The sequence below is a fragment of the Schistocerca serialis genome, chromosome 4 (assembly GCF_023864345.2).
Source record: "Schistocerca serialis cubense isolate TAMUIC-IGC-003099 chromosome 4, iqSchSeri2.2, whole genome shotgun sequence".
Taxonomy (NCBI): Eukaryota; Metazoa; Arthropoda; class Insecta; order Orthoptera; family Acrididae; genus Schistocerca; species Schistocerca serialis.
In genome coordinates, this window is record NC_064641.1 from 352333765 (window position 1) to 352357712 (window position 23948).

Sequence of the window (23948 nt, forward strand, 5' to 3'; positions counted from 1 at the left end):
TTCTGACGGCTTAACGAGCTTGGCTATCGAGGCGAGTCAGTCAATAGACTACTTGAACGACAAAGTTACCATTTGGGGACGAAGATGTAACATAATATGGGCCTAACCGCGTGACTGTCTTGGCTCAAATGGTTCAAATGGCTCTGAGCACTATGGGAATTAACATCTGAGGTCACCAGTCCCCTAGACTTAGAACTACTTAAACCTAACTAACTGCCCGAGGCAGGATTCGAACCTGCGACCGTAGCGGTCGCGAGGCTCCAGACTGTAGCGCCTAGAACCGCTCGGCCACTCCGGCCAGCCGACTGTCTTGGAGCGCACACCTGCAACAATATAAATCCCGTTTAGGGGGCAGCGGAGTGTGCAAGTAAGACAACAGGTAAGCGAGTAAGGTGGTGCCTCGCTCGGATGGGCCAGAGGCCTTCCTGCAGGCGCGGGCAAGTGGAGCGGACGGCACGCGCCCGGTACGAGTGCTACCCAGCTGTTGCCCGCCGGGAACCACGGGCCGCCCGGGTAACAGGACTCGCGCGCAAGCCTGCGTGGCGGGCCGTGACCACCCTTCCTGCCGCCTCCGCCTCCGCCGTCCCGCCAGTTGGCTCCCGACTCCTTGGCGACATGCAGCGTCTTCCCAGCAGCCTCTGGCCATCGCTACTGGCCGCTCTCCTCTCGGTAAGTCAGCTGCCGCCACCAAGACTGCTATTACCTCGTGTTCAACCGAAAAGGGGCCCCCATCACTTAGTTTACTCTGTCAGCAATATTTTTATTTTCCCTCTTCCTACAAGGAATAGTTTCCAGTATAGAACCCTTTTCGTTTCTGTTTACCTTTTGCCGCCCGCAGTGGTCGAGCGGTTCTACACGCTTCAGTACGGAACCGCGTTGCTGCTGCGGTCGCAGGTTCGAATCCTGTCTCGGGCGGATGTGTGTGATGCCATTCGATTAGTTAAGTTTAAATCTAAGTCTAGGGGACTGATGACCTCAAATTTTAAGTCCGTCAATACTTAGAGCCATTTGAACCATTTGTTTACCTTCAACCTGTTCTCGCAGGATTGCCAAGATCGCTTTATTCCCGTATGACATAAGACGTTGACAACAACGACAAGTAATTTAAGTGCCAATAGGATTAGGCGCGTCAAAAATTTTCAGGGAATGGGCAGGCGCGAAGCAGAATAGGCATAGAAGGTGAAGCGTTAAACACATGGTGACTGAAGCGTCATTTATTTGGACAGCAGATGAGCGAACCAAAGAACATACACTAGTTACGAACACAAAGTAATATTGTCTCACATGTACTAGCGAATAACGTCATTAACAAAGTTAAATAGTGAAAAGCATGAGGCACGGCACGTAATGTAATGATAGGTATAAAGTTCTCAGCTTTAGTTAAATAGGTAGGATGGGTAATTATTGTATAAAATGTAATAAGTATGTGGATGTGTGCCACAAACTCCTCCCCAGTTCTATTCAATACCTCCTCATTAGTTATGTGATCTACCCATCTAATCTTCAGCATTCTTCTGTAGCACCACATTTCGAAAGCTTCTATTCTCTTCTTGTCCAAACTATTTATCGTCCATGTTTCACTTCCATACATGGATACACTCCATAGAAATACTTTCAGAAACGACTTCCTGACACTTAAATTAATACTCGACGTTAACAAATTTCTCTTCTTCAGAAACGCTTTCCTTGCCATTGCCAGCCTACATTTTATATCCTCTTTACTTGGACCATCATCAGTTGTTTTGCTCCCCAAATAGCAAAACTCCTTTACTATTTTAAATTTCTCGTTTCCTAATCTAATTCCCTCAGCACCACCAGACTTAATTCGACTACATTCCATTATCTTCTTTTTGCTTTTGTTGATGTTCATCTTATACCCTCCTTTCAAGACACTGTCCATTCCGTTCAACTGCTCTTCCAAGTCCTTTGCTGTCTCTGACAGAATTACAATGTCATCGGCGAACCTCAAAGTTTTTATTTCTTCTCCATGAATTTTAATACCTACTCCGAATTTTTTCTTTTGTTTCCTTTACTGCTTGCTCAATATACAGATTGAATAACATCGGGGAGAGGCGACAACCCTGTCTCACTCCCTTCCCAATCACTGCTTCCTTTTCATGTCTCTCGACTCTTATAACTGCCATCTGGTTTCTGCAGAAATTGTAAATAGCCTTTCGCTCCCTGTATTTCACCCCCGCCACGTTCAGAATTTGTAAAAGAATATTCCAGTCAACATTGTCAAAAGCCTTCTCCAAGTCCGCTAATGCTAGAAACGTAGGTTTGCCCTTCCTTAATCTATTTTCCAAGATGAGTCGTAGGGTCAGTATTGCCTTACGTGTTCCAATATTTCTACAGAATCCAAACTGATCTTCCCCGAGGTCGGCTTCTACCAGTTTTTCCATTCGTCTGTAAAGAATTCGCGTTAGTATTTTCCAGCTGTGACTTATTAAACTGATAGTTCGTAATTTTCACATCTGTCAACACCTTCTTTCTTTAGGGTTCGAATTATTATATTCTTCTTGAAGTCTGAGGGTATTTCGCCAGTCTCATACATTTTGCTCACCAGATGGTAGAATTTTGTCAGGACTGGCTCTCCCAAGGCTGTCAGTAATACTAATGGAATGTTGTCTACTCCCGGGGCTTTGGATAAAAGGAGGTAATTTAAGTATAAGGAAGTGTAAGATATGAAATAAAGAAGTGTACAGGTTAACATCTGGTAGCGTCAAGTGAAGGAACTTCTTAGCGAAAAGCGAAAAACAGGAGAAAATCTGACGAGGTGCTGTACAGTATTGTTTTTTTTTAAAAAAAAAAAAAAGGGGGGGCGGGGGGACATGTACTAGCGTTAGGAGAAGGCATAAATGAAAGGGCGGACAGACAGATCCATGAAAGAGACTGATCTATGCCGTGGCTCCGGTACATACTATAAATTGCAGCACATGTTCGAAATGCTTTCCATCCATTTTATGCACTTGTCGACACGTTTGACCGTATTCCTGGCCACTCTTGTTAGCTTTACACTCTCTATTTCCTCGATGGCTTTCGTAATGTTTGTTTTCGATGTGGATAGGTCCTGTAAACATTATCTTTTTAAGTTGCCCCGCAGAAAGAAGCCTGCACTACTAATATCACGGGATCGTGGTGGCCACAATCCTGTCGAAATGATTCCTTCGCCAAAAAATTATGTATCATCTGCACAGTAGGGCGCCAAGTGGCGCCATCCTGTTACAATCAGCAGTCACGCTCATCCTCTTGCAGTAAGGCTACGAACTGTTGGATAATGTCTTGGCAGAGGGTAGCAACCTCACTTGTTTCCAAAAACAAATGTCCTAGTATTCGTCACCTTGAAACCGCAAGTGATACGCCAATTTATATGGATGTAGGGGAGACACAATGGAAGTGACTGGCTATCAGTACCCCAGGTCCGGTAATTATGGCTATTAACATACCGACCGAGATGAAACCAAGCTCCATCTGTGCAAAACACTTGATCTAAATTGCTATTATTGCCTCTAATGAGGATCTTGAACCACTGACAGTAGTGAATCCTTCTGACATTATCAGCATTGTTCGGCTCAGGATAAACCTGTATCTGATACGGATAACAGTTCAGTATTCTTCTCGCTGCAGTGTGGACTGAACCAAGTGAAATGTTCTTCTCCCGGCTTTTAATCCACGCGAAGATTTAGAGCGACATGTAGCTACTGCTTTGACATCCTGAATGACCTGCATTCTTAAAGCGGACTTTTGTCTGGAACGTTTCTTGTCTACCACTGAACCTGTTTCTCGGGATTTTCAACACTTTTCACTGTTGCTTCCGGTTCAAATTTATCCGTGAACCTTCACCCACACATATCATGAGATTTCATCACAAAATAAGTTTTAATCAAGAGTACACGTCCGCAACAGTTAAGCACTTTTATACAAACTGCAAGACACGATTACGCAACCTTGTTCAAAAATCAATGCTCAATCATGACTGGTACAAGTTAAATGTGCAAGCAACAAACAGCCCTCTCGCCCCAGTTCCAGCGTGTCAACAATATAAACATTATTTCACCCATCTCAAACTAATACCGCTTTTCATCAATATTCATTTAGTAAAAACTATTGAAAGATGGTGCCTCGTTTCAGTTAAACAATTTGTACTATCAAATAGAAAACCGCCTCATCTGAATAGGAGAAGGCGTGCCTTAGATTTACGAGACCAACGTCCGGGTGCACCAACCTTGATTAAAAGTTACTTGCAGTAAAGTCTGCATTTAACCCTGTTCAACGTAAAAATCTGGTGCACCAACCTATGTTAAAGATAAACGATGGAGTTGATTGCAATTAAATTTGACCGTGGTTTACGTCCGATTTTCGCTAGGTGACTAGGGTTTTATAAACGTACGGTATTAAGATGGCGGCGCGTTTCGGTATACTTATACGGACTCAAGGCATCATGTACTGTACACTGTACGTAATATGAACGCAGAAAATGTATTAATGTGTGAATCAAACCTACCAGGAGTAGAATTAAATTGTATCTCTACATGAGACCACATTGCCTGTTTTTCTCCTAGAAGAGTACCATATTATAATAGAACTTTTGCAGTGTTTTATGCTTATTGTACATGAAGTTCAAAATTCAAAATACCTCTCCAAAAGCAGGTCGATGGAACTCTCAAAAATTCACGAGAAAATCGACTCCCTAAGTTTTCCGACCATGTTTAATATGCAAAAATTAGTAGGGCTTTTCGGACAAGCAGTATGGCTCTGTGGTACCGTGTTTTATGTGCGTTTATGTGAATCATAAAATAGAAAAAAATAGAAAATAATTTAATTTTTAGTTTTTTAACTATGCAATCTTGATTAACAATCATTTATAAAAGATAGGTAATTAAGAATTTGTATGTATTATATAGTTAGAAATAAGAAGACGGGCATTTCTCTTAATAATGACAAATAAATGTGTTTATTAGCATACACAAACATCGACTTACAGTTAAAATCTCCCTCTGCAGAAAAACTAAGGAGACTGTTCCACTCCAATGATATGAGTTTAACACCGCTGGACCCAACTCATGACACGCCACACAGCCATACACTCATAATAGCAACAAAGCGACCAGGTAAAATAATTCGCGCCAATCAGACATCCGCTCCGGGACTCTCTGCTCATGACGTGATATTCTTAAATTACTCAGTGCATACTACCAAAGAAAAATCTCACCTGATAACCTACAGAAACCTAAAAAATGTTAACCATGACGCTCTTCAAAAGGATTGCTCAGACATCTCTTGGCATGATATAAGCAATGAACCGACTTTAGACGGAAAAATTCGGGAATTATGTCGCAAAATTATTGCACTGTATGATAAACATGCTCCTCAACGTACTGTCAAGGTAAAGAGAGCTCCCGCTCCGTGGCTCACCACTGCATTACGCCAATTAATGAATAAACGTGATGCTGCACATAGTGCCTTCAAGCGTAACCCAACTCTCGAGGCGTACGAAGCTTATAGGAAACTCCGAAATAGAACCAAGCAAAGCGTGAGGAATGCCAAAATCAGACATGCCCGCTCTGTCGTATGCGACATATCAAAACCTGCTGCACTGTGGAAAAAGCTGCGAAGTTTCGGTATAGGGAAGCGAAGATCTGACGCTGTTTATCAAGCGTCTGCAGAAGAATTAAACGATTTCTTCTGAACAGCTGTAAACCGCCACGCAGCGACACAGTACACAAGGCAATTATGAGAATCTCTTCCGAGGCAGTAGGAAATGATGGAGTGAGCATTGGCATGATTAAGAACGTCGTAGACACTATTGCTCCAGTTATCACAGACATCTTCAACCTGTCTCTTGTCAGTAGTACATATCCTACTGAGTGGAAGCAAAGTTTAATTCTACCTACACCCAAGACTGACAACCCTATGTCGCCAGGTGACTACAGGCCGATCAGCATACTACCTGCATACTACATAAAGTAGTCCATGAACAGCTGACGGATTACCTCAAAACTCATAACATCCACGACAAATATCAGTCAGGCTTTCGAAAGCACCATAGTACAGCAACAGCATTAATCAAAGTAACTGATGACATTAAACATGCTATGGAGAGACGCGAAGCTACCATCCTAACACTGCTTGACTTTAGCAAGGCTTTTGATACAGTTGACTTTGATATATTACTAATTAAAATGAAGCAGCTGAATTTCTCAAGCCGCGCAATACACTGGTTCGACAGCTACCTCAAAAACAGAAGTCAGCAAGTCATTTGTGGGTCGGAAAAGTCATCATGGAAAAACGTGCGCTCTGGAGTTCCCCAAGGCTCCGTCCTTGGTCCATTACTCTTCTCACTGTACATTTATGATATTTCTTCAGTTATTCATTCCTGCAACTACCATCTATATGCCGACGACATCCAACTGTACATAAGTGCAAGCCCCAAGAACATTGCTGACGCAGTAGCGAGTATGAACGCAGATCTTTGCTCTGTTTCTCGATGGGCACAGAACCTAGGTCTGAAACTAAACCCCAAGAAATAGCAGGTCATACTTATATCTCATCCAAAGTTAATCAGCCGGTACTTTCGCGAAACAGTCCCTCAAATACTCCTCAATGGTATCCAACTATCATACCAAAAAACAGTAAAAGACCTTGGAATAATCTTGGATGAACACCTAAACTGGGAAGAACAAACAGTCACAGCTTGCCGGAAATCGCTCTCCTCCCTACATGCAATTCAAAAATTTTGAAAAATATTTCCAACCCATGTTAAACAAAAATTAGTCCAAATACTAGTCTTGCCTAATCTTTACTACTGTGATGTAGTTCAACACGGCACAAATAGTGAAAATTCGAGATGCCTCGAGCTGGTGATGAATGCTTGCGTTAGACACGTATGCAATATACGGTTGTATGATCATATCAGTCCTTCATACTCCCACCTAAGTTGGATACGCCCACATAAGGCACGCGATCTCCACACGATGTGCTTACTTCATCGATTTCTTAGCCGCTGGTGCCCCCAATACTTATCTTCTCACATTAAACACCTACCATCATTCCACAACCGCAATACCAGATCGGATACGTCTAGCATCTTGGCTGTTCCTTTACATAACACAAAATCTTTCTCCGTGTCATTCTCCATCTCAACCATACGACTATGGAACGCGCTCCCCTGTGATCTGCGTCTTATCCAGAACCACTCAACATTCAAGAGGGAACACAAGACTTACATATCAGGGACGGTATAGCCACCCGTGGTCTATGGGGTAGCGTCTTTGATTCATAATCAAAACGTCTTTGGTCCCGGGTTCGAGCCTCGCCACTGCCTAAATTTTGATAAATAATCAGCATTGGCGGCCGAAGACTTCCGGCATAAGAAGTCAGCCTCATTCTGCCAACGGCCTTGTCAAAGAGGGTGGAGGAGCGGATAGAGGTTCAGGGCACTCTCTTGTCCTAGGGGTGGGAAATTGCCCCTAAAGGCGGAAGGATCAGCAATGATCAACGACATGAGGATGCAGAAGGCAATGGAAACCACTGCATTAAAGACACGTAACGTGTATCCACAGGACATGTGGCCTGTAATTGAAGAAGTATTATGATGATCTCTCCATTGGCAAAAGATTCCGGAATAGTCCCCCTTTCGGATCTCCGGGAGGGGACTGCCAAGGGGGAGGTTACCATGAGAAAATGATTGAATAATCAACGAAAGGATAACGTTCTACGAGTCGTGGCGTGGAATGTCAGAAGCTTGAACGTGGTAGGGTAACTAGAAAATCTGAAAAGGGAAATGCAAAGGCTCAGTCTAGATATAGTAGGGGTCAGTGAAGTGAAGTGGAAGGAAGACAAGGATTTCTGGTCAGATGAGTATCGGGTGATATCAACAGCAGCAGAAAATGGTATAACAGGAGTAGGATTCGTTATGAATAGGAAGGTAGGGCAGAGGGTGTGTTACTGTGAACAGTTCAGTGACCGGGTTGTTCTAATCAGAATCGACAGCAGACCAACAACGACAACGATAGTTCAGGTATACATGCCGACGTCGCAAGCTGAAGATGAACAGATAGAGAAAGTGTATGAGGATATTGAAAGGGTAATGCAGTATGTAAAGGGGGACGAAAATCTAATAGTCATGGCCGACTGGAATGCAGTTGTAGGGGAAGGAGTAGAAGAAAAGGTTACAGGAGAATATGGGCTTGGGACAAGGAATGAAAGAGGAGAAAGACTAATTGAGTTCTGTAACAAGTTTCAGCTAGTAATAGCGAATACCCTGTTCAAGAATCACAAGAGCAGGAGGTATACTTCGAAAAGGCCGGGAGATACGGGAAGATTTCAATTAGATTACATCATGGTCAGACAGAGATTCCGAAATCAGATACTGGATTGTAAGGCATACCCAGGAGCAGATATAGACTCAGATCACAATATAGTAGTGATGAAGAGTAGGCTGAAGTTCAAGACATTAGTCAGGAAGAATCAATACGCAAAAAAGTGGGATACGGAAGTACTAAGGAATGACGAGATACGTTTGAAGTTCTCTAACGCTATAGATACAGCAATAAGGAATAGCGCAGTAGGCAGTACAGTTGAAGAGGAATGGACATCTCTAAAAAGGACCATCACAGAAGTTGGGAAGGAAAACATAGGTACAAAGAAGGTAGCTGCAAAGAAACCATGGGTAACAGAAGAAATACTTCAGTTGATTGATGAGAGGAGGAAGTACAAACATGTTCCGGGAAAATCAGGAATACAGAAATACAAGTCGCTGAGGAATGAAATAAATAGGAGGTGCAGGGAAGCTAAGACGAAATGGCTGCAGGAAAAATGTGAAGACATCGAAAAAGATATGATTGTCGGAAGGACAGACTCAGCATACAGGAAAGTCAAAACAACCTTTGGTGACATTAAAAGCAACGGTGGTAACATTAAGAGTGCAACGGGAACTCCACTGTTAAATGCAGAGGAGAGAGCAGATAGGTGGAAAGAATACATTGAAAGCCTCTATGAGGGTGAAGATTTGTCTGATGTGATAGAAGAAGAAACAGGAGTCGATTTAGAAGAGATAGGGCATCCAGTATTAAAATCGGAATTTAAAAGAGCTTTGGAGGACTTACGGTCAAATAAGGCAGAAGGGATAGATAACATTCCATCAGAATTTCTAAAATCATTGGGGGAAGTGGCAACAAAACGACTATTCACGTTGGTGTGTAGAATATATGAGTCTGGCGACATACCATCTGACTTTCGGAAAAGCGTCATCCACACAATTCCGAAGACGGCAAGAGCAGACAAGTACAAGAATTATCGCACAATCAGCTTAACTGATCATGCATCGGAGCTGCTTACAAGAATAATATACAGAAGAATAGAAAAGAAAATTGAGAATGCGCTAGGTGACGATCAGTTTGGCTTTAGGAAAAGTAAAGGGACGAGAGAGGAAATTCTGACATTATGGCTAATAATGGAAGCAAGGCTATAGAAAAATCAAGACACTTTCATAGGATTTGTCGACCTGGAAAAAGTGTTCGACAATATAAAATGGTGCAAGCTGTTCGAGATTCTGAAAAAAGTAGGGGTAAGCTATAGGGAGAGACGGGTCATATACAATATGTACAACAACCAAGAGGGAATAATAAGAGTGGACGATCAAGAACGAAGTGCTCGTTTTAAGAAGGGTGTAAGACAAGGCTGTAGCATTTCGCCACTACTCTTCAATGTGTACATCGAGGAAGCAAGGATGGAAATAAAAGAAAGGTTCAGGAGTGGAATTAAAATACAAGGTGAAAGGACATCAATGATACGATTCGCTGATGACATTGCTATACTGAGTGAAAGTGAAGAAGAATTAAATGATCTGATGAACGGAATGAACAGTCTAATGAGTACACAGTATGGTTTGAGAGTAAATCGGAGAAAGACGAAGGTAATGAGAAGTAGTAGAAATTAGAACAGCGAGAGACTTAACATCAGGATTGATGGTCACGAAGTCAATGAAGTTAAGGAATTCTGCTACCTAGGCAGTAAAATAACCAACGACGGACGGAGCAAGGAGGACATCAAAAGCAGACTCGCTATGGCAAAAAAGGCATTTCTGACCAAGAGAAGTCTACTAATATCAAATACCGGCCTTAATTTGAGGAAGAAATTTCTGAGGATGTACGTCTGGAGTACAGCATTGTATGGTAGTGAAACATGGACTGTGGGAAAACCGTAACAGAAGAGAATCGAAGGAGAAGGGACAGGATGATAGGACATCTGCTAAGACATGAGGGAATGACTTCCATGGTACTAGAGGGAGCTGTAGAGGGCAAAAACTGCAGAGGAAGACAGAGATTGGAATACGTTAAGCAAATAATTGAGGACGTAGGTTGCAAGTGCTACTCTGAGATGAAGAGGTTAGCACAGGAAAGGAATTCGTGGCGGGCCGCATCAAACCAGTCAGTAGACTGATGACCAAAAAAAAAAAAAAAGCCACCATTGTTGTGCCCATCTCTTTCTTTCTCCTCTCCATCATAGCTTCGAATTTTACCATTCTATTTCTCTCCCTCTAACCTATCTACCTCTTCTATATCTCTTTCACCCCATTCTATCGTCTTATGTCTCTGCTTGATGACAATAACTCACAAGCTGCAAGAATATAACGAGAAAATTCCCAACTAGCAATAGGACTGACATTCATAAAAGAAAAATATGTTTACTTTCATATACATAGTCATTACTATTATTATTATTCTTGATTGTTATAATTATTTTTTGATTGTTATAGTTATCATTGTACTACTTTTATAATCTCTATTTTTTTCTTTAACATTAATACTGTGTAATATGTTATATGTTATTAATGTTCTGTAGAAACTGAAATTTGTTGAATCTGAGTATGTCTGGTTAGGTGTAAGAGAGGGCCTGAAGGCCCTAATCTTGCCAGGTAAAATAAATGCATAAATAAATAAATAAAATAATATATTTGATGAATTTTATATTTAAATGACTTCCATATGAGAACGGAACAGAAAAAAAGTTCAAAAAATAATGACCGAAACGAGACACTGTACACTTCTTCTTCTATATTGTAGCAGTCAGTTTTTTTTTTTTTTTTTTTCAAGAACTGATGCATTTGCACGACCAATTTGAGAAGTATGTCTGTCTCGTACTTTCGAAAAACTTTGTGTTCTTATTTTGTTTTATATTTCACCAAATATAAACGAGCGGACTAGTAGGGCGATATAAACACACTTCTGCTTCTTGAAGAAATGAAAGTGAGAACATTCGACAATGATGTAACTCAGCATCAATTGCCGTAACTTATGTATATAGGCGGCCCTGGGCAAATTCATATCTCTGTTAAGATCTTTTCACCTCGAGGGATTCTTGTATTTCAATACACGGAGTTAACTGTGGTCAAATGCACTCTTTGCTGACGGCGGTTTGCTGACCCGCAACTAACGTTAATGCAACGCAGAGACATTTTAGCGTAGTTTACTTTTAATGGTGATCACAGGTAGGAACCTTGGTTACCTTGCTTTTTCAGAAATGGTTCAAATGGCTCTGAGCACTATAGGACTTAACTTCTGAGGTCATCAGTTCCCTAGAACTTAGAACTACTTAAACCTAACTAACCTAAGGACTTCACACACATCCATGCCCGAGGCAGGATTCGAACTTGCGATCGTAGCGGTCGCGCGGTTCAAGACTGAAGTGCCTAGTACCGCTCGGCCACACCGGCCGCTTGCTTTTTCACTGAGGTTTGTGCACTCGGCCACAAGTTGAAAAGGTCTCATCATTGTATTGAATGTCTGTGTTCGTTTGTGTCAAAAACGTGATTATTTTTCGACGTATGTCCTTTTGTCATTGCACTTTGAGTAAATTCCCTCTTTGAAGTATGATTCTGGATTGTCTTTACTATACCAATCCATGGCCACCATAACAAAGTCCCAAAACTTTTACAACCACAACTGTCTTTATACGTGGAATGTGTGGATCCACATGATGTCCAGTCTACTGAAAGGAGGAAGATCGCTTCGTCGACAAGATGGATCACCGACTGGGTTAGAGGAAGGACTGTGGAGCAAACATGCGCCGTCCTTTAGAAAAGAACTGTCCGGAATTTGACTTAACTGATTTAGGGAAACCTCGGAAAACTTCAGTCTTGATGGTAGGAGGGAAACTAATCTCATTAATTGGAAAATAATTCACCATTTCTTACTTTAATTGCTTCAGAGTTTCCATTGCCAAATGTCATTTCTGAATAAGTGAATTGGCCAGATAAAAAATTATACATTGTTTCTTCGTCCATCGCAGCAACCTGTAACGCATTTTTTCATCAATGGGTCGGAAAGTTTCACCAACGAAAGAAATAATTTCCACATGTATATTTGCGATCATGTTCGAATTCTTTACACCAGTTTATTTCAGGATCGCAAATTTAAATTATTTAAGATCTGTCACATAACAATTTCGGCGTATGATCGGTATCTGATTATGAATGTCTGCCGAGGCCTGCTTTATGACTAGACTTTAGTTAGTTAAAGGTGCGATCCAGACTGAAATTAGAATAAATTGGGCCAGAAGTCTAGTGTAACGCATACCTACCCAAAATAATTAGCAAACATAATCATTCTGCATACCAGAGAGGAGTGGCCATAAACTTTCACGTTGATCGACTTAGCCCTTTTTTTTTGTCTGCTTTTTGGAACTACGTTTCGCCCAGAGGTGCACATCGACGAATAAAGTTAGTTACCAGTTTCATTACTTTTAAAATTGCGCAAACATTGCTGAGACATTCGCTTCAAAACTTATTTGTTTGACATTGGATTTAAGGCAATCCTTCTTACATGAAACTTTCTCAGGGTAGTTTAAATGCCGATCATCGAATACCGTGGTTTCAGTTTTGCGAAGTCCGTTACACAACTAATCTTCAAGAGGAGAACCGCCACACTTGAATTCAACTTTTCAGCTCATTTCTGCAAAGCATGATCTTTATTACTCTTCACTAACTTTGAACGAATATCTATCAATGAAGAGGCGTCGAACGCAAGCATTTATGCCGGAATGTTAAGCCAATCTAACTATTTCAATGGAAAATACTCAACACGACCTATTTAAAGAATCACATAAAGAAACTATGATACAAACTAACTTGCACTTTACTAATGTTATTGCACGACAAATAGCAACGTAACGAAAATAGAATCCCTTGAATCAACGACGTCTCTATTCCAGACAGAGAGCTTTTCACCTTTCCGTTGTATGATCGTATGTATGTACTGATACCGGAGGGAATGTACAGAATTAACAAATTGTCACTATCGCTACATTAGAAACAAAGCTCTTATTCTGCTGGAGAAGGTCGGTGCAGATCAGTGGTCGAAACTTGGCTGAAGAACCATCCCAGTATTTGTCCGAGTTCGGGCAACCAGGGAATGTAGATTAAGCTAGCATGGAACTTTGAAGCCGTAGCCCTTACGCCCCAAGTGGGTGTAACACGGAAAAACGTCGCAGAAAGGTGCATCGAGAAGGAGAGACTTTCTTTCCCCATAAGCAGATGACACTTGGAGGTTCATATTCATGAGCTCCAAAGTGCTATTTCAGCTCTGAACCGTTAGCAAACTACTAAAAATGATACCACATTAAAGTTGCTGTTTCAGTGTACATAAAATATCGAGAAGAAATATTTCCCAGTTCGACAGATGAACTTATTGTTGAGTGTACCCCACCCAACGATGCTTTACAAATTTACTACAACTGCGCCAAAATTCTACTAAGAATGATACCTTACAATGGGGTATATTTTTGATCGAACGATTTCCACATTCCTATGATGTAAAAGAAAATACAGTATCTGTTGTCTCACACACTTTTCTAAATATTTGGTATATATACAGAGTAATTAAGCCAAAGGAAAGATACAAATCTTATTAAAGAAAAGAAGCCAAAACACATAACTATGATCTACATAGGCGCTTTTTCAGATGTTGTGTGACGCTTTAAAACATCTGGTACAAAAATCTGTTTCCGAACAAATGATAGATAATACATCAGGAAAAATGGAAAATTTTTCGTGTCAGATTAACATTAGAATTATCTGGTCATTATACACGGCGGAACACTCAAAACTTGCACCGCAAATATTGCGGAAACGGAAAGTGGTATTGATGGACTGGTACTAAGGGGTCGCACTTTTCGCTGCTCAACAGATTGTAATAATACGTGGGAAGTATATTTTTCGGCAAACATACACTTTTTAACTGGAACAACGCCAACTGACATTAACAAACTAAAAGTACTGTAAATCGCAATGGCAGTGGTGTTGCAGATTCAAGTGCGAGTCGTTTACTAGACATCATATTTTGGAAACTTCCACACCGACATTTGTATCATTCAACCTGTGTAATTGCTTGAAACGATGTTGTTATGTCAGCTTAAAGTGTACTTGTGTGTTCCTTGAGTGCATTGCGACTTGATAGTCAGTATGTGACAGTCGAAGCAGTAGTTCGCAAGTGGACGATGGGATTTACCAATGGAGAAAAAGCCGACATGCTCATGGCGTATGGAGAGTGTAGTAAAAAGAATTTCATTCTTTCACAGTGTATGCGGCAAGATATCCCATTAGATGTCATCCGCCTCGGCAATTTTTTATCAATCGCTCAATCAGTTCCATGAAAGTGGTTGTGTAACACCTAGACAACGTAATAGCAGGAAACAAGTGACGACAGAAGAGGGGGAAATTAATGTTCTTGCTGCTGTTGCAGATGATCACACCTTACCTCCCGCGCAGTTAAACGAGGAAGTAGTATGAGTCAGGCAAGGGTCCTACGTATTCTCCGTCGACATAGGTTCCATCCCTATTACATCTCTGTCCATCAAGAGTTGCATGGAAACGATTATGAGAATCCTGTTAACTCTGTACGTGAGCATTATAACTGAATACTCCTGATGTGTCATGTATCTTGTTTAGTGATGAAGCCACATTTACGGATCATGGCCAGGTTAACCACCAAAAGATGCACTATTAATCTGCTGAAATCCCCTTTGGCTTCATCGATTGGAACTTCAGCGTCAGCATCCATGCAGTGTAAACGCGTGGTGTGGAGTAGTTTCTCACAGATGCAACACAGAACGCGCACAAGTATTGCGTCCTCGTAACAATTTTCCACGGATGCTAGAAGACGTTCCCCTGCTGACTAGGAGGAACCTGTGATACCAACACGATGGCTGTCCAGCCCATAGTGCACGATATACTACAGCATGTCTTCACGAATTCTTTCCAAATCGTTGGACTGGACGCAGAGGACCTGTGCCTTACCCGATCCGTTCCCCGGATTTGACAACTGCAGTCACTTTTCTGTGGGTAAAGTTGAAAGACATTGTCTACAAGGCACCTACCAACTACATCCGATGATATGCAACGACGTATTACTTGTACTGCCGCTGCCGGTGGTTAGTTTGAACACAGCCTGTGATGCTCAGTTGTCTTGATACTCGTCAGAATCAACATAACTGGTTTATGTCGTGACACTATATGCTCAAAAGTATCCGGACACCCCCCAAAACATACGTTTTTCAGATTAGGTGCATTGTGCTGCCACCTACCGCCAGGTACTCCATGTCAGCGACCTTATTAGTCACATGAGAGATCAGAATGGGGTGCTCCGCGGAACTCACGGACTTCGAACGTGGTCAGGTGATTGGGTGTCACTTGTGTCATACGTATGTACGCGAGTTTTCCACACTCCTAAACATCCCTAGGTCCACTGTTTACGATGTGATAGTGAAGTGGAAACGTGAAGGGGTACGTACAACAGAAAAGCGTACAGGCAGACCTCGTCTGTTGACGACAGTTGAAGAGGGTCGTATTGTGTTATAGGCAGACATCTATCTAGATCATCACACAGCAATTCCAAACTGCATCAGGATCCACTGCAAGTGTTATGACAGTTAGGCGGGAGGTGAAACAACTTGGATTTCATGCTCGAGTGGCTGCTCATAAGGCATACATCACGCCGATAAATGCCAAACGACGCCTCGCTTGGTATAAGGATTGTAAACATTGGACGATTGAAAAGTCGAAAAACATTGTGTGGAGTGACGAATCACGATACACAATGTGGCGATGCGATGGCAGGGTGTGGGTATGGCGAATGCCCGGTGAACGTCATCTGCCAGCGTGTGTAGTACCAACAGCAAAATTCGGAGGCGGTGGTGTTGTGGTGTGGTCGTGTTTTTCAAGGAGGGGGCTTGGACCCCTTGTTGTTTTGCGTGGAACTATCATAGCACAGGCCTGCATTGATGTTTTAAGGACCTTCTTGCTTCCCACTGTTGAAGGGCAATTCGGAGATGGCGATTGCACCTTTCAACACGATCGAGCACCTGTTTATAATGCACGGCCTACGGCGAAGTGGTTACACGACAATAACATCCCTGTAATGGACTGGCCTGCACAGAGTCCTGACCTGAATAATATCGAACGCCAGAACTCACCGACCGACATTGATACCTCTCCTCAGTGCAGCACTTCGCGAAGAATGGGCTGCCATTCGCCATGAAACCTTCCAGCATCTGATTGAAGGTATGCCTGCAAGAATGGAAGCTGTAATCAAGGCTAAGGGTGGGCCAATACCATATTGAATTCCAGCATTACCGATGGAGGGCGCCACGAACTTTTAAGTCATTTTCAGCCAGGTGTCCGCATACTTTTGATCACATGTGTATGTTGTTCTTTGGGGTGTGTATTGTTCAGGTGTTGGTGCGGGAACTTTTCAAAATACGATATCTCGTGAATGACTCGCACTAGAATCCTGCAGCAAACACCACTGACATTTTAATTTGCCGCACCTTTAGTCTGTTAAAGTCAATAGGCATCGTTCTATTTAAAAAATATATGATTGCACAATAAGTACACTTTCTAAGTATTATTACAATCTCTTGATTGGCTAACAATACGAGCCCTTGACTATCAATCGAGTCTGTGAAAACCGCGCATCAAAAGTATTTTCCATTTCCGCAATATTTGCGTTGCAAATTTCAGGTGATTCACCTTGTATGTATTTATTAGTTTATAGTGTTAACTTCAAGATCTGCATAAGGAATACTAACCTTTTTATACTACATCGCCGTAATTGCCTCACAGCACATAAACATCGTTTTCCCTAGGATTTCTAACAGTTGTACAAAATCGTTTACCTGTCATTTTTAACGCATCGAATTTTCTTATAGTAACCCAAAAGATTGTCATGTAAGTATAGTTTTAAACTCGCGCTTGCCCTTCTTTCTTACTTCATTTTATAGTTGTTGAACTACAAAATCATCATGATTAAATTTCTTCTGGCTGTTGTGGCGCGTCATTGTATAAAATACTTTAATTATGAAAATCCGACGTTTTGACCGTATTACTCTGCCTTCCTGAGGGTAATAACGGTTTTGGAGGAGGAAAGGGGCCATTACTTACTGCAGAAGAATGGTGTCAGTACGTAATATTTGTGAAACTTCATATGCCCTAGAATTAATAGGATAGGCATGACGAAAAGGAGAGGATAGGAAAGAAGCAGTTCGTTGACTATCTGGCTTATCAGCTACTGGCGAAAGTTTGCAAATCAGCAATTGGTTTCTGGTGTGCATGTTTTCTTCCTGGTGTGAGCGGTCATGCACTGACAGTTCCTCTATAGCTGTTTATTATGCTGTCGTGTCAGTGTTCAGCGAGGTTTCTGCCCCGCGACTACTCGCGGCCCTTTGGGCAGGGGTAGCCTGCAGCCAGGACAACAGAAGTTTGTAGCCGTCCTCTCTATTGATGTTGTCAGGCTGCTTAATAATTTCAATCGCCTCTCGTACTTTGCGTTTGCGTGTCCACGAGCCTTTCGCCGCCACACAGACTTCCTGGAACATGATAATCTGTCCACAGTTACAACAGTGTTCCACCATCGCCGATTTACTGTGCTGTGCTAATCGCACAACGCGTTCATGTTCAGTTACATGCGTGCTGACTGGCCTCCTGTCTCACCTACACTACTGGCCATTAAAATGGCTACACCACGAAGATGACGTGCTACAGACGCGAAATTTAACCGACAGGAAAAAGATGCTGTGATATGCAAATGATTAGCTTTTCAGAGCATTCACAAAAGGTTGGCGGCGGTGGCGACACCTAAAACGTGCTCACATGAGGAAAGTTTCCAACCGATTTCTCATACACTAACAGCAGTTGACCGGCGGTGCCTAGTGAAACGTTGTTGTGATGCCTCGTGTAAGGAGGAGAAATTCGTACCATCACCTTCCCGACTTTGATAAAGGTCGGATTGTAGCCTATCGCGAGTGCGGTTTATCGTATCGCGACATTGCTGTTCGCGTTGGTCGAGATCCAATGACTGTTAGCAGAATATGGAACCGGTGGGTTCAGGAGGGTAATACGGAACGCCGTGCTGGATCCCAACGGCCTCGTATCACTAGCAATCGAGATGACAGGCATCTTATCCGCATGGCTTTAACGGATCGTGCAGCCACGTCTCGATCCCTGAGTCAGCAGATGGGGACGTTTGCAAGACAACAACCATCTGCACGAACAGTTCGACGACGTTTGAAGCAGCATGCACTATCAGCTCGGAGACCGTGGCTGCGGTTACCCTTGACGCTGCATCACAGACAGGAGCGCCTGCGATGGTGTACTCAACGACGAACCTGGGTGCACGAATGGCAAAACCTCATTTTTTCGGATGAATCCAGGTTCTGTTTACAGCATCATGATGCTCGCATCCGTGTTTGGCGACATCGCGGTGAACGCACATTGGAAGCGTGTATTCGTCATCGCCATACTGGCGTATCACCCAGCGTGATGGTATGGGGTGCCATTGGTTACACGTCTCGGTCACCTCTTGTTCGCATTGACGTCACTTTGAACAGTGGACGTTACATTTCAGATGTGTTAGGACCGTGGCTCTACCCTTCATTCAATCCCTGCGAAACCCTACATTTCAGCAGGATAACGCACGACTGCATGTTGCAGGTCCTGTACGGTCCTTTCTGGATACAGAAAATGTTCGACTGCTGCCCTGGCCAGCACATTTTTCAGATCTCTCACCAATTGAAAACGTCTGGTCAATGATGGCCGAGCAACTGTCTCGTCACAATACGCCAGTCACTACTCCTGATGAACTGTGGTATCGTGTTGAAGCTGCATGGGCAGTTGTACCTGTACACGCCATCCAAGCTCTGTTTGACTCAATGCCTAGGCGTATCAAGGCCGTTATTACGGCCAGAGGTGGTTGTTCTGGGTACTGATTTCTCAGGATCTATGCACCCAAATTGCGTGAAAATGTAATCACATGTCAGTTCTAGTATAATATATTTGTCGAATGTATACCCGTTTATCATCTGCATTTCTTCTTGGTGTAGCAATTTTAATGGCCATTAGTGTATATAGTCAGCTCCGCACTCACAACGTAGTTCATATACTCCTGCAGTATTTAATTTATTGACTGCGTCCTTGGTGGAACCTATCATGGCGTGCATCCTCGGCTGCTGCGGATAATCGGTTTGAAACCTCACGTGGCCTTATTGGACCCATGATTCAACATTCGTGTGACAATCGTGGGATCCCAACCTACATGATCAGCAACATCGCGGGATAATGAACTGCAGCCACGTCATTCAGCTTGAGTCAGGAAATGGGCCTGCGTGCAGCAAGACGAATATCCCCAGGACAGTGCGGTGACGTCACGAGCACAATGGCCTGTCGCCATGGCGACGATTGTTGCGACTTCCCCTCGACACGGCAACAGAGAGAGGCACGCCGTTGGTGGTGCGCCCACCGATAACACTAGACACAGGAAAAACACTACATCGCCTTTTGAGAAGAATCTAGATTCTGTGTACACCATGATTATTCTGACGTGTTAAGGTCAGTGACTGCGCTCCATCTTCGTAGTGTCTGTGGTGCTATCTTTCAATAAAATACCTCAGGACTGCATGTTGCCGATGCTGTCCTGGTTTACCTCGATACAGAGGGTGATCGACTGTTACCTTGACCAGCACTTTCTCCATGTGTCACATTCAGTGTCTTTGCCGAGAGACTAGCTCGCCACCACTATGAGTGTTGACCTCTGGCATAGAGGGAGGGGAGGGCGGGCGGCAGCATAGAATGACTTAACAGTATCTGTCATCCAAGCCGGGTTCGACTCTCTACGCAGTCAGGTTAGAGTCGTCGTTTCTGTCAGAGATGGCAGCTCTGTCTACTGAAAGTCGCACAATCACGTATTCCCCCTACTACACTGTACTCGCACAATAAGTAAAATTTCGTTATTTGTTATCCTTCGTAGTGTTTTAATGGTCAGCACTTAACACATAAAAATTACTTCTGCATTTCGCAAAATACTGGGCACATTCTCACTTCAGAAAAATCTGGCCTCCTACGCAGTGCAGTCACTTTGATGTGGCCACCGTCTGTGATTGACGTGTTCTTGCAATAATCAGTCACAGAATGCATCTGGCAGCACTAGCAGTGGAGGGTATATAAAACGTGTCGGGGGGACGCGTAGATGAGTGCAGTCGTTTTGTAAGGCGGAAACGGAAAGATTTAGCTGACGTCCAAATGGCACTCGCACAATAAGTAAAATTTCGTTATTTGTTATCCTTCGTAATGTTTTAATGGTCAGCACTTAACACATAAAAATTACTTCTGCATTTCGCAAAATACTGGGCACATTCTCACTTCAGAAAAATCTGGCCTCCTACGCAGTGCAGTCACTTTGATGTGGCCACCGTCTGTGATTGACGTGTTCTTGCAATAATCAGTCACAGAATGCATCTGGCAGCACTAGCAGTGGAGGGTATATAAAACGTGTCGGGGGGACGCGTAGATGAGTGCAGTCGTTTTGTAAGGCGGAAACGGAAAGATTTAGCTGACGTCCAAATGGCATAATCACTGGCTTTTGAGTCAATGGTTGAAGCATTTCCGAAACGGCTATGTAAAGCCTTCGCGTGCCGCCGTGGTTAAAGTACACTGTATGTGGAAAAATGATGCTAACCAAAACCAGCGCCGAAGCAACTGTGATGTATCACGGGACATAGATGACGGGCATTAACGGCGGCTGCAGAGATGTGTACACAAGAACACAAGTGCAACTGACCGCCCAGATTATCCAACGGGCTATCAACAGTGTCTCGTCAGTGACCGTTCAGTGAACTTTGCTACTCATGAGCCTCCGTGGCAGACGCGTGGTTCATGCACACAAGCTGACTGCTGTTCATCGCGACGAAGGCTGCAATTGGCATGCTAATACAGCAACCTGACGTTCGGTGAGCTGCGACAGGTGCTCTTTTCAGATGAACCGTCTTGTATTCTCCATCGGACAGTGGCCGTTGGCATGCATGGCGTAAAACGTCTTAAAGCAAACAATGTACAAGAGTCGGTCAGAAGGGTCCAGGCCGGAGAGGAAGCATTCTAGTCTGGAGAATGTTATCGTGGCGTTCCCTGAGTGATCTCGTCATTCTGGAAGGCACAAGGGACCGACACAAGTTTTCATTTATCCTTTAAAACCGTGTCCAGCCTTACATGCAGTTTGTTTTCCCTCGGCACGATGATATCTACCAGCAGGATAATGCAAGGTGTTACACAGGTCCCAGTGTACGTACGTGACTCGAAGAGCCCCAGGATGACTTTATCGTACTCCCCTAGCCACCAAACTCCCCGGATTTAAACCCAATCGCAAATCGAGAAACCTACCGCAGCTTGCTGCCCACAGCACCGGAGTCGGCATCGTTCCAAATTCCTGCCGGCACCTTCCAGAACCTCACTGACTCTCTTCCTGCACGTCTTTCAGCGGTCCGCGCTGCAAAAGGTGATTATTCAGACTTATGGTTCCAATGGCTCTGAGCACTATGGGACTTAACATCTGAGGTCATCAGTCCCCTAGAACTTAGAACTACTTAAACCTAACTAACCAAAGGACATCACACACATCCATGCCCGAGCCAGGATTCGAGCTTGCGACCGTAGCGGTCGAACCGTTTCAGACTGTAACGCCTAGAACCGCTCGGCCACTCTGGCTATTCAGGCTTATGACAGGTTTAATGCTGAGATTCATTGTTCTGATAGTTCCCTATATGTACATCAAAAGTTCCATTACTTTCATTTTTCATTACTACCTGTGATGGCTGAGCGCTGGATATGGCGCAACGTGCCTGTTGACACAAAACATTAAGAATCAAACAAGGGTTGTAAACAAGTAAGTTGGCCGTACGCGTCTGAGCTAGTCTCGTATATGGGTGGCTATCCCGCTGCGTCGGTACGCCCTGATTACCGCGAGTCGTTTACGCGCCTTCCTGCCGCTACACTGGCTCGCTACGCGTGACGACGGAGGGCGTAAATGTCACGCGTGCCCGCTACGTGCTGGCCTATACGAGCTAGGCCAGTCGCTTTTTTCCAAGTTCAAATGCTGCTGAGCACTATGGGACTCAACATCTGAGGTTATCAGTCCCCTAGACCTTAGAACTACTTAAACCTAACCAACCTAATGACATCACACACATCCATGCCCGAGGCAGGATTCGAACCTGCGACCGTAGCAGTCGCGCGGTTGCGCACTGAAGCGCCTATAACCGCTCGGCCACCGCAGCCGGCTGCTTATCCAAGTCTCCCTATCAGCCTTATGAGCTGCTATTTTCTCAGAAGCTGTGATATGTTCGCTTTCTTCCTGATGTCAACGTGCTACGCATAGTTCGGATCATTGTTGGTGTACCACTTATTTCTATTGGCTGAAGCCCTTCACGATGACACAACGTCACCTTCGTCTAAGAGAAGAAACACCATGCGTGATACATATGTTCTATCTGCGAATAGTGTGGACGTGGATTATTTGCTATGTACATTCAAGTTGTTCAGAGACGTTCTCGTAATTTGTGCCGACAAATATGAAAACAGTGAATTCAAAACTGTGATGAAGAGATGTTAACATACATACATACAAACATAGCAAAATCACTAAGTTCGTATTTTCTGCTGATAGGTTTGTACAAAGAATAAATTAAGGACGCATATTCGCCGTAACTGTAACCGACAAGAGATAAAACTCCTACCATTGTGTAAAACAATCCATTGCCAAATTTCACCCATAATAACTTTACCCCTTCTAGTCCCAACAATATGAAACAAATATAATTTTGATTCTTTTTCGTAAAAGTAACCTTTATTATCATAGCAGGTGACGAATACAAGAGGAAATTGTCAAAAAGTAAACGCTCAGTTTTAAGGAGATGGTTTCACTTCGGAATATAATTATAAAATTTTTCACAAAATTGACCTCTGTCATCATAATAAGCAACGAATACAAAAAAAGGCAAAAAATAAACAGTCAATTGTTCTGAGGTAGTGGTTTCACTTTCGAACCACTGGGACATATAGTTTTCAACCGCTCATCATTTCATGTGATATAAAGCAAATTCGCATTTTTCCTAGATACATCTCTAAACGTCCATGAATTCATAATACCTAAAACAAATTATAGTCCTAAATGACAATCAAAAAGGGGCTAAAATTTAATAACTTTTCTATCGAAACTACATACTGCCTCAATGGTTTCATTCCGAAACCACTCATAAAAGCAAGACTACAAAGTCAAATTAGAGTTACAATAAATTTAGATTTACTTACTTTCACTGTCAATGGTCTCCTCAATATCGTCACTATAGAGGAAAAAATTACATGCCACAACCTCCTACAGCCGCACAGCACAATCTCCGCGCCGACTGTTGCATTGAACGCGACAAGTGACTACTACAATGCGCTACAAGCGTAGAAGTACCTTATTGTTGCACTAGATGTCTCTATTTTGTAACAACTTCGGTGGTTTTAAAAAAAAATATTTGGCTGAGAACATTGGCACTCAAAAGGTTAAATGCACCATACATCGTCACTGTGGAACAATGAAATCACAAAAATTGAGGTACATAACTCAATTTCGTGTGTAATA

General features: G+C 43.0%; 1 protein-coding gene across 1 annotated transcript in view; it reads left to right on the forward strand.

Moving 5' to 3' along the window:
- Positions 1–408: 408 nt before the first annotated feature.
- LOC126474456 (uncharacterized) overlaps positions 409–23948 on the forward strand; it is a 304482-nt gene continuing 280942 nt past the window's right edge. The window contains exon 1 of the mRNA XM_050101929.1: positions 409–669. Within this exon, the coding sequence (XP_049957886.1) occupies positions 409–669 (261 nt within the window). The remainder of the gene's footprint in view (positions 670–23948) is intronic.